At 36.4% G+C, this 15,060-nt stretch overlaps 1 protein-coding gene and 1 long non-coding RNA gene across 6 annotated transcripts in view; both read left to right on the top strand.

Moving 5' to 3' along the window:
• LOC129750167 (cGMP-dependent protein kinase, isozyme 2 forms cD5/T2) overlaps nucleotides 1–15,060 on the top strand; it is a 692,362-nt gene that overhangs the window by 662,687 nt on the left and 14,615 nt on the right. For all 5 annotated transcript variants that reach the window (XM_055745419.1, XM_055745416.1, XM_055745417.1 and 2 more), the window contains one exon: nucleotides 14,765–15,001. In XM_055745419.1, the coding sequence (XP_055601394.1) occupies nucleotides 14,765–15,001 (237 nt within the window). The remainder of the gene's footprint in view (nucleotides 1–14,764; nucleotides 15,002–15,060) is intronic.
• Nucleotides 6,939–7,932, top strand: LOC129750168 (uncharacterized). The gene is made up of 3 exons (XR_008738319.1): nucleotides 6,939–7,233; nucleotides 7,413–7,581; nucleotides 7,644–7,932. It is a non-coding gene; the product is annotated as an uncharacterized LOC129750168 (long non-coding RNA).

Raw genomic sequence — 15,060 nt, 5'->3', positions numbered from 1 at the left:
CTGTGTTTTCCCTGCTACTTTGATCATGAGGTTTGGCAGCTTGATACTGATCCATTATAGAGAACTGAGCACTTTGAAAAAGATTTTAAAGAAATAAGGGATGAAAAATAAAATTAAAACTTGGCTTGTCTGAACATTAAAAAAAATTAGAGAACTTTTTTAAATTTAAATTTGAACTTAACAAAACTTAAATGGAGCGTCCACACGGCCATAGTAGAAATAAAATGCTGACAAACCTGGAAACGTCAAATAAAGGATCGGGCTCACCCCGAATGCCTAAAAAATGCCGATCCTAGATGTAGAGGAGCTCGCGGCCCACCAGAAACGCTGCTTAAATCTTGAGAGGGGGGGGGGGGTATTTGCTTTTCGAAAGTTCCGTTTCCGTTGCTTGATTGGTTAAGTAGTTACACAAGTTCAGCCAATTTTCTGGACTTTGAAATTTCTTTTGATTTTTGGATGACAGAAAAAACGCGTCCTACTCACTTGGCCATAGCCTACCGAGTCAGAAACTCTCAGTGCTACAATTGGCATTAAGTTAAGCTCAAAACTGATATAAACAGCTTGGATCCAGCATTGGCAGTTTAGAGTGAGTTTTAAATTGGCTCAAATTTTCTCATACGTTCTAGTTTGAATCCTCGTCCATTGAAAACCATCCATTGATTTGTGGTGCTTTGCGGTATGCAAATCGGCCAATTTTGTCTCAATTACTGCGCTTGAGTGCATAAATGTATAAAATCCCTCTCAATTAGTGCAAGTGCAATAAGCATCGCTCGGATAGTGCATGACTTTCAGGCAAGAGCCCAAGTATTTTCCCACCTTACTCTAGTACCCGCATGTGTGAGATCCCACGATCTTATTTGTTTTCTGTTTTTTTCGCATGAGAGAAAGAAAGAAAAAAAAACTGATTTATTATTTATCTAATGTGTCGGCTAAAGAGTTGAAGGGTCCCACAATAAAAAGTTGATTTATTATCGAGCCACACAGATTGCAGTCACACACAATCGAAATGAAGTCTTCGGGGAAGCGCGCTCTCGGTAGGTGAAATGGGCCGTTATGTAAAGTGGCGTTAGTGGGTTAGTGTTTTACTAGAAGGCACAGGTTATATTAGTGACGCGATCACGCGAAGCAAATGACCCGAGGCATGAGAACATTTGGGGTAAGAATTGTTTGGATGTTGGTTGGAAAGCAAATGAATTGATTGAATAAAATTTGCCGTGAATGAATAAATTGTCTTAAGAATGGATTTCGAAACAATGCAAATGGTGATCAGTGTTAACGCAAGGTAAAAATAGAGGTAAAAAAGTAAAATCGTTCAAATAGCTGCCAATATGATTTTATTTTATCTTCTAAAAAAACCAATCGAACTCACTGGACTGGAAAGATCTTCGATTGTCGATAAATAACAGCTCGTTTCGAACGAGTGAGTTTGATTGAAAAGGTTGTAAGTTGAATGAAATATGTCGTTCAAGACTGGGGCTTTTTTCATTATTTATGACTGCGGTTTTGTTTTTGCTTTTAAATGATGGCATTTAGTGGGGGGTTTGTTAGTGTTGTAAAGGTTGTTTCAAGGTCTCACTGAAAAAAAATGAAATTTTACTCAAGTTTTGTGGTCATTAACAGTAGCATTCCAGTTAGCACTATATCTGTGTCAAAAACCTTTGTTTCGATAATAAATTGAAAAAAATTGGAGAAATCCCCAATTTGAACAAATTGAAAAGATTACTGCTCCAATGTGTAGAAAAAATAATTTGTTTATATCCAATGAGATTGGTATTAAAAAGCGAACAAAAATAGTCGCAAATGAGCGAATTCACGTTAGAAAAAAGGAAACTTCTAAAAAAAAATCTTCTTTGAAAATGATGAGACGATTCTGAAACACTAAAATCTGTACACTCAGGCAAATTCTTATTATTTTTTTCTAGAGCTATCGTTCAAACAAATGTTTTCAAATTTTTTGCATTATACAAAGCATTGTTAAAAGAACATTTAGTAATTTTTTCGTAGAAAAATATTGAAAAATGAGCCGGTGACGGAGCACTTTCGAGGATGCCTTTTTAAAAACAGGATTTGCGGTGGACACTGTATCTCAGCACACAATCATCTGAAGTCAAAAAATCAGAGCAAAATATTTTTAAAAGATGTTTTTCTAGACCCCAACGTTTTTATTTAACTTAAAAAAAATTTTATGAAATTTTTGTGGCTGTTTGAAGTAAAAAATACGATTTTTCACGAAAAAATCCGCCATTTTTCACCTGTAAAATCACCCCAAAGTAAAAAAAAAAACAAAAAAGAAAAACGTTGGGGTCTGGTATTTTATATGTAGAAAATATGTTCCAAATTTGAAAAGAGTCGGATAAGTAGTTTTCAAATGACGATGTCCACGGACTTTAAAAATGTGCTTTCGAGAAAAACGCGTTTGAAGTTTCTGCTCTTGCTTTCTTGCAGTATTAGATAGGAGGAGATAAAGGCCTACAATTTCTACAGTTTTGCTTCAATTGACTTGAAAATTTGACACAACACTCTTGAAATGTTTTACAATAAGAAAATCAAAAAATAAAAAAATCGATTTTTTGAAAGTGTTAGACCCTACCCCCCCTTAAGGGAAATATGCTCTGAAAGCTTTTTTAGCTAAGTTCCCATTTTGCGATTTTCGGATCTAATTTAAAATTTCAAATAAAAAACCGACCTGACGAAAATCAAAATTGCATTTCGTTTTGTAACACGCGCAAACCGTTAATATAATTCAATTGCCTCCAGTCTACACACTTCGTTCCAAAAATGGCTACTAAAATCTTGCAAACTTGAAAGTTTCCCCAAGGTTTAGTGCGTTGCCCGAAATGTAATTACCCTCAGCTCAACCAAAAAAAAAACATCCTCGTACGGTACTTATGACTCCATAATATCAAATCGTATTGTATCGTATCGTAGCTGATGCCGATGGGAAGACTTCATCTCCGGTTTAAAATTGAAGAATAAGAAAAAAAAATCAAATGGACCGGAATCGAGCGCTGGGGATGGCGCATGGTATCACATACCTAAACCTATAGCTACCTACTAATCAATTTGCGTTGTGGTTTCAAAAATATGGAGAACTCTAAAGACACACAATAATGCAAAGGTCGTCCCAATACTTAAGGTATTCGTGCCAGACTGGCTGGACAAGTGAGGTCTCGTCTCTTAGGGTGGTTCACTCATACACAGAAAGTCGTCGTTGAATTTAACTTTGACTGAACTCAATGAGAAACTTCATTGAATAGAACCAACCTGGTCTTCGTGTCTCCTCTAGCAGACCATTTAAAAATGAATGGAGCTCAAGCCGCAGTTCGCCGGTTGTGCATACCTACTTTAGAGAGGTATCTTGGGCTAAAATCACACGGTCAAGGTTTAGAGCTGCGGTTCATCGCGCTCACCAGTAGGTAGTTGGGTACCAAATATAAGAGATACATATTAAAGATACAAACTGCGATGATCCGTGACCAGAATATGAATGATCCCTATCGTTAGTAAGTAAGTAAGTAAGTAAGTAAGTAAGTATGTACGCGGCCAGATTAGATACAGTCAGTGTTTTATGAACGTCATAATCTGTTCAACTGCCGCTACTCTAATGGTTGAGCAACCTGACTCCAACTGAACTAAGTAGTTCGTGTGTGGTTTTTTCGGTGATGAGTATTTTTTGTTACCTGACCGCAACAAATTCTAGTTGATTGCTCAATTCATCAATGGATGATTGAAGTTGAAAGACACATAACAAAAAAATAGTTGTAAATGTTTTGCTTCTAAAGAACACACAGGTCCTACCGGAATCATGAGCCGCATTTCAAAGTTTGCACGAAAGGTAGTTTAAAGTGCACACACAAAAAAAAATCATAGTAAAATTACTAAATCCGTGGTTTAAATAAACAACACGCAACCATATTTTTGAGTCAATAATGTTTTGTTCTTGATATTACCATGCGCATAGTAATTTTACTTTGTGTTGATAATTAAATAGTAAAATTGTCAATGAAATCATGAGTATTTTTTACATTGTGCATGGTAAAATTTAAATGTTTCATAATAAAATTGGTACGTGTTATGATATAAATAAGTATATGTTGCTTGATTTGATAACAAAATTACCATGCGCCATGGTATAACTATATAGCAGCACGATAGGATTAATACTCTTTCTGATTTTTTCGAGATCTAGAAATAATTTAGTTTGAAAAAAATTACGTTTTTATTTTTCCATAATAACTAAAATGGTCCGCTAATAACTTTGATGATTAATTGTCGGGCTCTGAAAAAATTTTAAAAAAACACTTAATGAGCAAAATTTGGTAATTGTTGTACTTACGCTGGAATCGATATGGACGTTGGCAGTCATCTTTTGACCAATGATCCAGAAAGTGGGCAAGGATTCTGGAAATTGCTATCATCCCGTTAATCTTCAGCGGCTGGTTGGGAGGGAGACCCCCACGGCCAGGGAATTCAGGTTGCATCGAATGGAACACCTTAAGATTAGAAGAAAGATTTTGTTAGCATATTCTATAAGTAGTAAATTAGGAGTAACAAAAACAAAAACACAATCTACTCACCTGAGGGAATGCGTTTCCCGATCCGACTATGACGCTGATTCCAATCCTCACACCAAGTGCGCCGGTCACCTGATTAGTTGAAACAGCATATCCACCTCATCGACGTTTCCGCGCAACAATTCTGTCCGCGTTCCGAGACCCCGACAGGCTGACTCGAAAAAAAAACACTCGACCGAAGCACAAATTGCTATGAATTATAATGAACATAGTATTTTCGACAACACAAATGACGGTGTTTCAACAATACCATGGGCATGGTAATTTCAAGAACACGAATTGTGTAATATCAAAATATCATGCGCATGGTAATTAAGCCACGAGGTAATTACTATGAGCTGTCAAAGTAAGCATAGTAAAAATACTATGTCGTAGTATTACCACCCAGATTTTTGGTAAAAAATACTAAATCATGGTCGAAAATACTAAATGATGGATATAGTAAAATTACCATGACTCTGTATTAGAAAAACCTATGCAATTTTTTTCCGTGCAGGACTGGATTAAATCGTCGAGGGGTCCGGACCAATTTTTCTAGGGGGGCCGTTTTCATTTTGATTAAAGATATATCTATAGCAGTTTGTAAAAAAAAAAATTCTAGATTTTTTTTTAAACAAGCTAGTGTAACGAACATATTTTTGACCGGGTACATATTTTGGACCACTTTCCAGCTTTTTTCCAATATTTCACTAATAAATCAGGTTAATCATGAACATTTTGAACAAATATATTTAAAGCTACTTCTTATGATTGTAAAAGTATCTAACATTCCACACATTCTAACACATTTAATTAAGCTGATAAGGGAGAGAAAATTGAAAGTAAAGTTTTGATTTATCACAGTTAGGCCGAATCAAGCCCATTTACTACAAATAAAATATGAAATTTCTGCATTCTTTTATTTAATCACCTCGCTGAAGCCCAAACCCACGTTTAGACGTGGAAAACTGCAACACTTTATTAATAAATTAGATGATTTCAACGTTTTTTTCTATAAGTAAAATAGGTTATTTTTATATAAAAATGTATTTTCAATCATTCAAATCTCTACTAGTTCCACCGATTTCCCCGCAAATTTCAAATGGAAATGATTTCACTTATCATCAAAAATAACCACAAAAAAGGAGGTGTTGCGAAAATGTGCACTTTTCGATGAACGAGCCTTCGAAATTTGCCAATAAAATACACTAAATGCTTTCTATTAGGATATATTGACAGTTCTACACGAACACCACCTTGGCAGGAGGCCTCAGCCCTAACCTCAAACCATGGGAGAACAGAATCGATTTTTGAAAAGGGCGCACGATAAACGCGATTTCCCGATATTTACTAATATCGACAAATTCGCCCTGTGGAAAAGCGAACAGTTGTGTTCGTGTTTTGATTGTTTTGGGTGCTCAGGGTTGCCAACTGCATTCATATTTGGAAAATGATTTTATTTTTTTAATTGCATTGTTATTGAAAAATCTTTTCATGAGAACCGAGAATTTGCAACTTTCCCGTAGATTTCTATTCGGATGTGAAATTCAACGCATCATTTATCTGAACGAAATAACAACTGTCTGTATAGCACACTTAAATGATGTAGCGAATTATGTGGATATGTTTCAAATAATCAGAGCATGTAGACGATTATTTTTAAAGTCAACATAGACGCCCGCATACTAAAAAACTATATCTTAAACAGTATATACGATTCATCTACAGCTTCAGAAAAAGTGATTTTCAGTGTAAACGTAGCTGTTCTATTAAACTTTACTTCGACGAAAAATTTGAACGATAAAAACGAAACATGAACCTTTATGTGAAAAAGTGATGATATCTGTAAAGGTGATAGAATGGTATGAACGATTTCCTTTAATTTTTCTGTAATCGTAAAAATGATCTCGAACCGTTAACCCTACCGTTCATGACTGATGACAAACTTGCGTCAAAAAAGAGCGAAACGCTGGTCAGAGATGCCAGGTAGTTTTGCAAAACATCAATGCGTACTTATGAGAATATCTCTTATATTTTTTTTGTATGTTCTGATACGACTCTGTAGAGTTTCGAAGACATTAATTTATCTTGGAGATATGCACATACATCATACTAAACGAGGTTTTTTGCGAATCCATCTGGACTTAATAACAATTAGAGTTAAATTGTTATTTTTGTATGAATAGGACGCGTCTTAAGCAACCTTATTCAACATTAGTCGCAAACAAATACAATTTCCTACATAATCACATTATTCTTCATCTTATATAAGGTAAAACAACGAGTGGTTATTTGAAATCAAGCATTCTTATTTGCATCAATAACTCATTGATGTTTCTAAAACATTCTTAAATTACTACCCATAATCAACCAGGATCATCTAAAATATTATAATATTAAAAGTTATATATTTTAAATTTCGCATCCCAATATCTGTAGGTACAAGTATTGATAAAACATTGAACCTGGCACCACTGACGCAGACGTTTAATTTTTTGGTTGTCAACAAACGTGAAGCAGGAAGAAGAAGACGAAGCACGAAAAAATCGGTGTGGTTGCGGTCCAGCAAATTTGTGCGCTATTTCGTCAGATTCGCGCGGAACTTAGTTTTCAACACAGTCCGGGAGACGGAACTAAGTTTTGTTCAGCAGTCGCAATGTTTGTGCGGCAGTTCTGTGAGGTAAGTTCGGACAATTTCTCCATTGATGTGGGTGCCGGTTTGCGGTACGCAGTGCAGTGATGTACAAGTTCATGTTACGCAACAGATTCTATCTGTAAATGATTTTTCTGCACATTTCTCTACTGTGTGTTTAATTGTACTAGTTTTTAAAATAAAGTGTAAATATTTTTCCTTTTCAGCGTTCCGTTAGTTCCAGTCAGGAACTAGACCGATCTTTGAAGCGGCTGGATGAAGATGTAAAACGCCCTGGAAGAATTTCAGGCCGAGATCTGGAAGATGTTCTAGAGGAAATGAGAATTAACCGTTTCGCTTCCAGCGCTCAATATTAACTGGTTATTCGTTGTTGCGGTATGTTAAACGCGGTTTCATAAGAATCACCTTAGCAGAAATTTTTGGATTTCTCATTGCAGGTAACCTAGTTCCAGAAGAGCTTCCCGAGGTGCGTATAGCTCTGGTTCAGGAGATATGGAAAACGTAGAACAGCTTGAACGTAGCAATGGACATTTCCCACTACAACGCCCTTCTTCGGGTGTATTTGGATAATGAGCACTCCTTCTCGCCAACGGAATTTCTGGCGGATCTGCAACCCAAGGGCGTTGAACCGAACCAGGTCACCTATCAGCGATTAATTTCGCGCTACTGCCAATAAGGAGCAACCAACATCCTGGAATTCCTGCGAGAGAAGCAGCTTCCAGTTAATAAATACGTTTTCAACGCAGCGTTAGGACTGCGTTGGTTATATTAAATGATATTCAATAAAATGTTGCAATTAGAAAACAATTTCCATTTTGATCCGAAAATCACCCTTATACATAAAAATATTGCGTGTGTGTGCGTGCTTTTTTCACGAACTATTCCTAAAACGGTTTGAATAATGTTGGAATAAAGTAAAGTCAAATCGTTACACAACCATTGACGTAAGCGTATAGGAATGAGAGCTCCTCGAAAAAACTATAACGATAACAATCCGATGATCTAAATACTTTTTCAGCAATCGGTTTTTAAACCATACATGGACTGCATGTGGTACAGTTCGTCCATACAAGTGTTTTAACGGTTATTAACAATTACATAACCTAACGACATATTAAAAATACTGTGAATTTGGAATTCACGATTCAACCAATGTATTTCACAGTTCGAATAATCGTTTGCTAAAGGTTTTTTTACGCTTCATCAAATCGTCATTTGACTATTTAAGAAATCGTTTGGTTATAATCCTTATTTATGCGGGCGGGGCTTTCATTAATTTACTTGTTTGTAACTGTGAATGATTTTGCATTCGTTTAGAAGTTGGAAACAACTCTTGTTTAATCTACCAAGCAGTACATGAAAATTATTTCAGATGTTTTGAATCAACCTTGAAAATACATTTGCGAAAGATGGCTTATCTTCATTCATTTAGGGACGACCCGTAATGAATTCAAACATTTAGCTGTTGATAGTTAAACACTTTAAACAATTCAGAAATATCATGAGTTCAAAACAAGCAAATACTGATTCTTGAAAAGCACCTAGTATCACTGGTGAGGCCACCAGCGAATTAATATTTGAGGTTATGGCTGAAGCCAATTTTTCGACAATACTATCGTCCGTATATACCCTTATAGGGCTTCAGCAACTTCTAAACCCATCATAATGTATGAAACAATTGTAAATCGTGGCTTGTTACAACTTTGTTTCAAAGACAGCGAACCATTTTAACCAATTTACAACGTGTTAAGTTCAAAAAACTGTTTTTTCAAGAGATTTTTTTAACTTTGACTGTAACTCCTGAGGGTGATGTGATAGGACTTTGACATATTCAACAAACTTATGTATTTTGATTAGATAAACAACTTTGTCGAAGACATCAAAGACCTAATTTGAAAAACAAAAAAGTTAGCATTTTTATCTCGCTATCGGTGGACTCCTCGGCAAAAATTTTGATACTAGAATATGCTCCATGTAAAACTGAACAATTTTGTTGAAGACTTCAATTATCCCTTCATCCCTAGGCGCTATCAATTTCGTACAGCTAGATTGATGTTCTGCACCACTGTGCTCTGTGCACTGGAAAGAGGGATGGGGTCTCTCTGAAAAAAGACAAATGTTTGCAAAGCACGAGAACTGATTGAGCAAACAACACCAAATTTGGCATGGTAGAGTATTTTGGTACGAGGAATGTTTCTATGAATATTTGATACCCCTCCCTTTTTCAGTGGGGATATAGGAAGGGAGGAGAGTACTTCCATGTCTTGAAAATTATTCGAGCAAATGGAACTAAATTTGGCTTGGAAGGGAATTTGGGTACGAAAAATGGTTCTATGAATAGTTGTCTAAAACCGTACATAGATAAACGAAATAAGGCTATGATCATTTAGAATCCGGGCAGTTACAAACATGTGTATTTAAAAAAAACTATTCATTTGATCGAAAAACTTTCTATGAAGGAAATGAAGGTGTTAATATGACATTTAATGTAAAAATATTAAAAAATATATTTATCAATGATTTCAAGAAATACTCTTACTTTTTCATAAAATCTCTTTTTTATCTTTGCACACTTTTTTAAGTCATGTATTGATCTATTATTTTAACCACAGAAGCAAAACCTTCGCAAAATCATGATATTTTACACAAATTCACCGGGAAAAAACCAATTGGAACATTTCGTTAGTAGGCGTCTAGAAGTATTTGACATCTTAAATTCGGTTTTAACATAAATTTCTCTGTCCATCAGAACACATCTGTCACATTGCGTAAAAACCGGTTGCACAGATTGCGATCTATGGAACTGCTCACTATTAGTTATTCACATGGTGTCTACTAGTAAGGCATCACTTTTTACCTGCCGGAAATGGATTTATTGCCATATTTAAGGGGTCTGCATTCAGCTATCTCCAATAACCATAGACTTTTTAACATATTTAAGATCCAGGGTTCCACTTTGATCCTTGGTTTGAACTTCGTGTGGATCCTAGAGCGGCTCCTTATACTTCTTAACCATTTGATTAAAAAAAACAGATAAAATCAACAGTTCATGAGTTTTCAAGTCGACCATGAAGAATTTTCGAGGCGCAAAAGGTGCAAATTGCTGCAAAATTATTTTTATCATGTCTTTTTGCATCGTAAATATCTCAAATACATGTAAACTTAGAACCCTCCTTCCAGTGGAGAGATAGAAAGGAGGAGTAGGTTCCTTTAGAGTTGCCAGCAAAACTGGAAAACTAATCAATCAAATGGAATCAAATTTGATGTGGGAAGATATTTGAACACGAATGCTACTATGAACACTCTGTTCTACTAATGGGAAAATTTTAGGGAGAGAGTATGATCCCATACATTTTTTTTTTCATTACTCGAGAACTTATCCAGCAAATGGAACCAAACTTGGTTCAGGAGGTTATTCGAGCTCGAGGAATGTTTCTATGAATATTTAGTACTACTGCCTCCTTCCAGTCGGGTGATAGAAAGCCCAAGCAACCAAAATTCCCTTAAAAAGGTTTTATAAAAGCTTAATCAGCTCTCGTTTCTGTCTGAAGAGAATGCTAGTCAGCCAAAAATTTAAGTTGTTAAAGCTACTTTCAAGTTCGTTCAGGTGGCTGTAGAGAATGCTATTCAGCTTCTAAAAGAATGTCAAAAAACTTCAGCGCGCCGAAAAAAAAAATCCAGTTGACAGATTGCTCTGACAACCAGAAGACAGATTGCTATATAGCCGGTCTATCATGGTCTATCTCATTGATTTTAATTATAATGTTTTGATTACTAAAGCTACTTAGGCCTAGATAATTGAACCACTGCTCTCTAAGTTGCAATGAAACTCATCAGCCTCTCGACCAATCAATCAATAGTTCATTGCCACTGTAATAATAAGTATTTAAACTTAATGTCATTTGAGATGATTGAATGGGTTGGACAATAGATTGTACCTTATTTCGTTCAAAGGACTTTCAGTACATTTGATAAATAAAAACATAAATGCTCATCATCAAAAATTTATTCGAATATCTTAACATTGATAAGAAAAATTTGAAAAATTCTTGAATTCCAATTGTAAATATCAGTGCTGATAAACAAAACAAATACCGTTACAAGAAATTGACAGACATTTTTGACATGTCACTTAGAATTCCCATAAAGGTTCTTTTAAATACCTAGAAGTATCTTAACGGTGCGTTAGAAAGTGTAAAGCGAACGTTATCGACCTTCTTCAAAGAAGTTGCATTAAAAGCGCTTAGAAGTTTCGTTATCGATAATTTTACCTTTCATAGAGCGATGGAAGTTCCTGAGTAACTTTTACGTGACAAGAGTCACCTGAAACTCCCGTAAAACATTTTTTCAGCCAAATGTGAACTTCGGAGTTCCATCTTTAAGTGAAAACGCGACTTTTGGTTGCTTTTGAGAAGAGAAGTGGCCGCTTTACAATTTTTCGCATAAATTTAGAACTTATCGAGGAAATGGAACCAAATTTGACATGGGAGGGCATTTGGATACGAGAAAAGCTTATATGCTTATTTGAGACTCCTTTCTCTTTCAATTGGTGATAAAGATAGGGAAGAGAAGAGCTCCCATACCATTATTTTGCATAAACCAGGATCATATCTAACAAATGGAACCAAATACGACATGGGAAATCATTTGAGTACGAGAAATGGTTCATTGATTATTTAATACACCGCACTCTCCAGGGAGGACGTGGGGAGGGGGCTCAAATAAAATTTTGTAAGTATAACTTAAAAAACAAACACACACATATAGGATCTCAGTGAAACTTCATGTTTCTTTAGAGAGATTCCACTTAAGACTAAGCGTACATCTTTCAAGGATATAATGGCTAGCATTTTACTTATGCTAACACCACCAACCCACAAAAAGAGTACTAATGTTTGCCGTGAACAATACTTTATCTCATGACTTCTGACTTAGAAGACTTGAATGCTATCCTCTAGGCCACGGTCGGCGGCAAACTTGAGAAGTAATTATGCAAATAAAATCAAATTTAAAATAGGAAGGTATTCAAATGAGAAATCTGTTTTGAAATCTAATTTTCAGAAAATTTGATTATCTATATCATCTTTGAAGTGACTTGACAAGCTAAACATTATCAAATGACAACTTGCAGATGATGGTGTAGTATCTGTAACAGGAGCTACAGAGTCTCATCTGCACGGGCCTTTACAAGATACTTTAGACAGATTGTCAACTTGGGCTTTAGGACTTGGGATTGAGCTTTCTCCACAGAAAACGGAGTTGGTTGTTTTCTCTAGAAAGCATAGACCTGCCCGAGAAACCATATCGAACAACTGTTCTCTCAGTGATGGAATACGGTAGCTTCTGTTTCCAGGCAGCTGCCAAAACTCACCTCATCAAACTCGAGCCTATCCAATACCGTTGTCTTCGTATCGCTTTGAGATGTATGTCCTCAACGCATAATATAAGTCTTGAAGTTTTGGCAGGCTTCCACTAAAAGGCTTCCACTAAAAGATCGATTCAATTTATTATCACTCCGATTCCTCATCAGGTGTGAGGTCATGAACCGATTGGTGATCGCTAATTTTAAAAGGTTGCTTGAGCAAAATCTTCAAACCAGATTTATGTCTAGATACCATGTCTTCATGTCCATGCAGGTAAATCTTTCTTCGATTTCTCCAACTCGTGTTTACATCCCAGACTGCGACAACTCTTCTGTCCAGTTTGATTTGTCTATGCATTAGGAAATTCGTGGAATCCCGGATCCGCATCGTCCACTTTTGATTCCAAGAATTTTCGAAACTAAATATAGACACGTCGATGCTGATAAAATGTACTTTACTGATGGGTCTCTCATATATGAATCAACAGGATTTGGAGTATTCAATGAAATTTGAGCGCATGTTATAATCTCCAGTCACCATGCTCTGTGTATATTGCAGAGTTAGCAGCAATTTGTTGGGCTTTGGGCAGCGTTGCTTCACGGCCTGCAGGACACTACTATATCGTCACAGATAGTCTCAGCTCTGTTGAAGCAATCCACTCAATAAGACCGGGAAAGCACTCTCCGTACTTCTTAGAGAAGATACGAGTCACATTGAGTGCTTTATCAAGACGTTGCTTTGTCATCACCTTTGTTTGGGTCCCCTCACATAGCTCGGTAATGGGCAATGAGAGGGCAGACTCTTTGGCAAAGGTGGGGGCGATAGAAGGCGACACTTATCACCGTGAAATCGTCTTCAACGAATTTTACTCTTGGTTCGAAGGAACTCTCTTGTCAACTGGCAGCGCAAATGGGACGAGGATGAGTTGGGTCGGTGGCTCCACTCGATTATCCCAAAGGTAAGCCTTAACCCTGGTTTAACAGGTTGGACCTGTGTCGGGATTTTATTCGTATATTTTCCCGTCTCATGTCCAATCATTATTCCTTAGACGCGGTACACCATCGTTTTGATATTGCTGGCAGCAATTTGTGTAGTTGCGGCCAAGGTTACCATGACATCGAGCATATTGTCTGGTCGTGTGAGGTCCATCTTGTCGCCAGAACGAATTCCATAGACTCCCTTCGGGCTCGAGGAAAACCACCTAACGTACCTGTGTGAGATGTACTAGCTATGCTAGATTTGGACTACATGTTTGAAATCTACCATTTTCTAAAAGCTATCGATCTTCGTCTATAATTCTATTTTATTTTCATATTTCCATTTCTATCTTCTTTTTTCTATTAAAAAAAGTGCTAAGCTAAGAAAACGATTGTAAAATTAAAAAAAACGAGTTTGGCTCCTTAAAACTTCACCGTATGAGCCGTTTCAAATAAAGAATAATAATAAAAAAAAAATAACCGTATGAAGCGTTTGGTAGGGAACTCCACGCTTTATTCCTCGCTTGTTCCTGTATCTTTTGCGTTTTACATCTCATAAATAAAATAAAATAATAACTATGTTGGAAAAAATGAGGAATTACACGTTTCTCAGTTTCCAGGATGCATACAAGTATTGGCCATGTTGATGTTAGAAGAAGAGGCAGAATTTGTCTTGTTGAATCCTTATAATATAAGTGATGAGCTAAATATAAATTTCCATAAATCCTTTAAACTTTAAAATTTCACTAGAGCTATAAGTTTTCTCTATAATCTGTTCTTTTAATATCGCATGACACTTTATTCTGGATGTCAATAAAAATATTTAGTTTTCTTTAACATTTTTTTATGAAAATCTTTCTTCGATTCTGGCACAATTTTCCTGTATGTTTCGATAATGTGCCGCCATAAAGCCTACCTCTTTTCTGGTCATTAACAGGGCTTTTCGATTTGAGATCAAATTCTTCATCAAACCAAACCAATTAGAATGTTTTATCTGGATTCAATTAGAGAGTAAACTGCAGTAAGCTTCATGAAGTTAATCCTGGAACTGAGTTCTGAACCTGGAACTGAATTCTAAATTTCATCGCTTTTTGTTAAATTCTAAACTTAGATTCCTAATTAAAATTCAAAATTTTCAATTACGGATGAAGAATAAATGTTCTTTGTATAAATTATGACACAATTTTTGAACTTATATGTTTCTCTTTTCCTCTTCAGCGTGCCGATCTTCAAAAATCTCCCGGAGGACACGCTGTGCAAGATTTCCGACGTGCTGGAGGAGTGCCACTACCAGAAGGGCGACTACATCATCCGGCAGGGGGCCCGAGGCGATACGTTCTTCATCATCTCCAAGGGCCAGGTTCGGGTCACGATCCGGCAGCCGGACACCCAGGAGGAAAAGTTCATCCGAACCCTCGGCAAGGGCGATTTCTTCGGCGAAAAGGCACTGCAGGGGTACGAACGTTGGAAATTTTCGGGATCCGGAAGTTTTTCTTTAAATTTCTTTTGCTAAT

Source organism: Uranotaenia lowii, chromosome 2, assembly GCF_029784155.1.
Source record: "Uranotaenia lowii strain MFRU-FL chromosome 2, ASM2978415v1, whole genome shotgun sequence".
NCBI classification, from domain to species: Eukaryota; Metazoa; Arthropoda; class Insecta; order Diptera; family Culicidae; genus Uranotaenia; species Uranotaenia lowii.
This window is presented reverse-complemented; position numbering and strand designations above follow the sequence as displayed.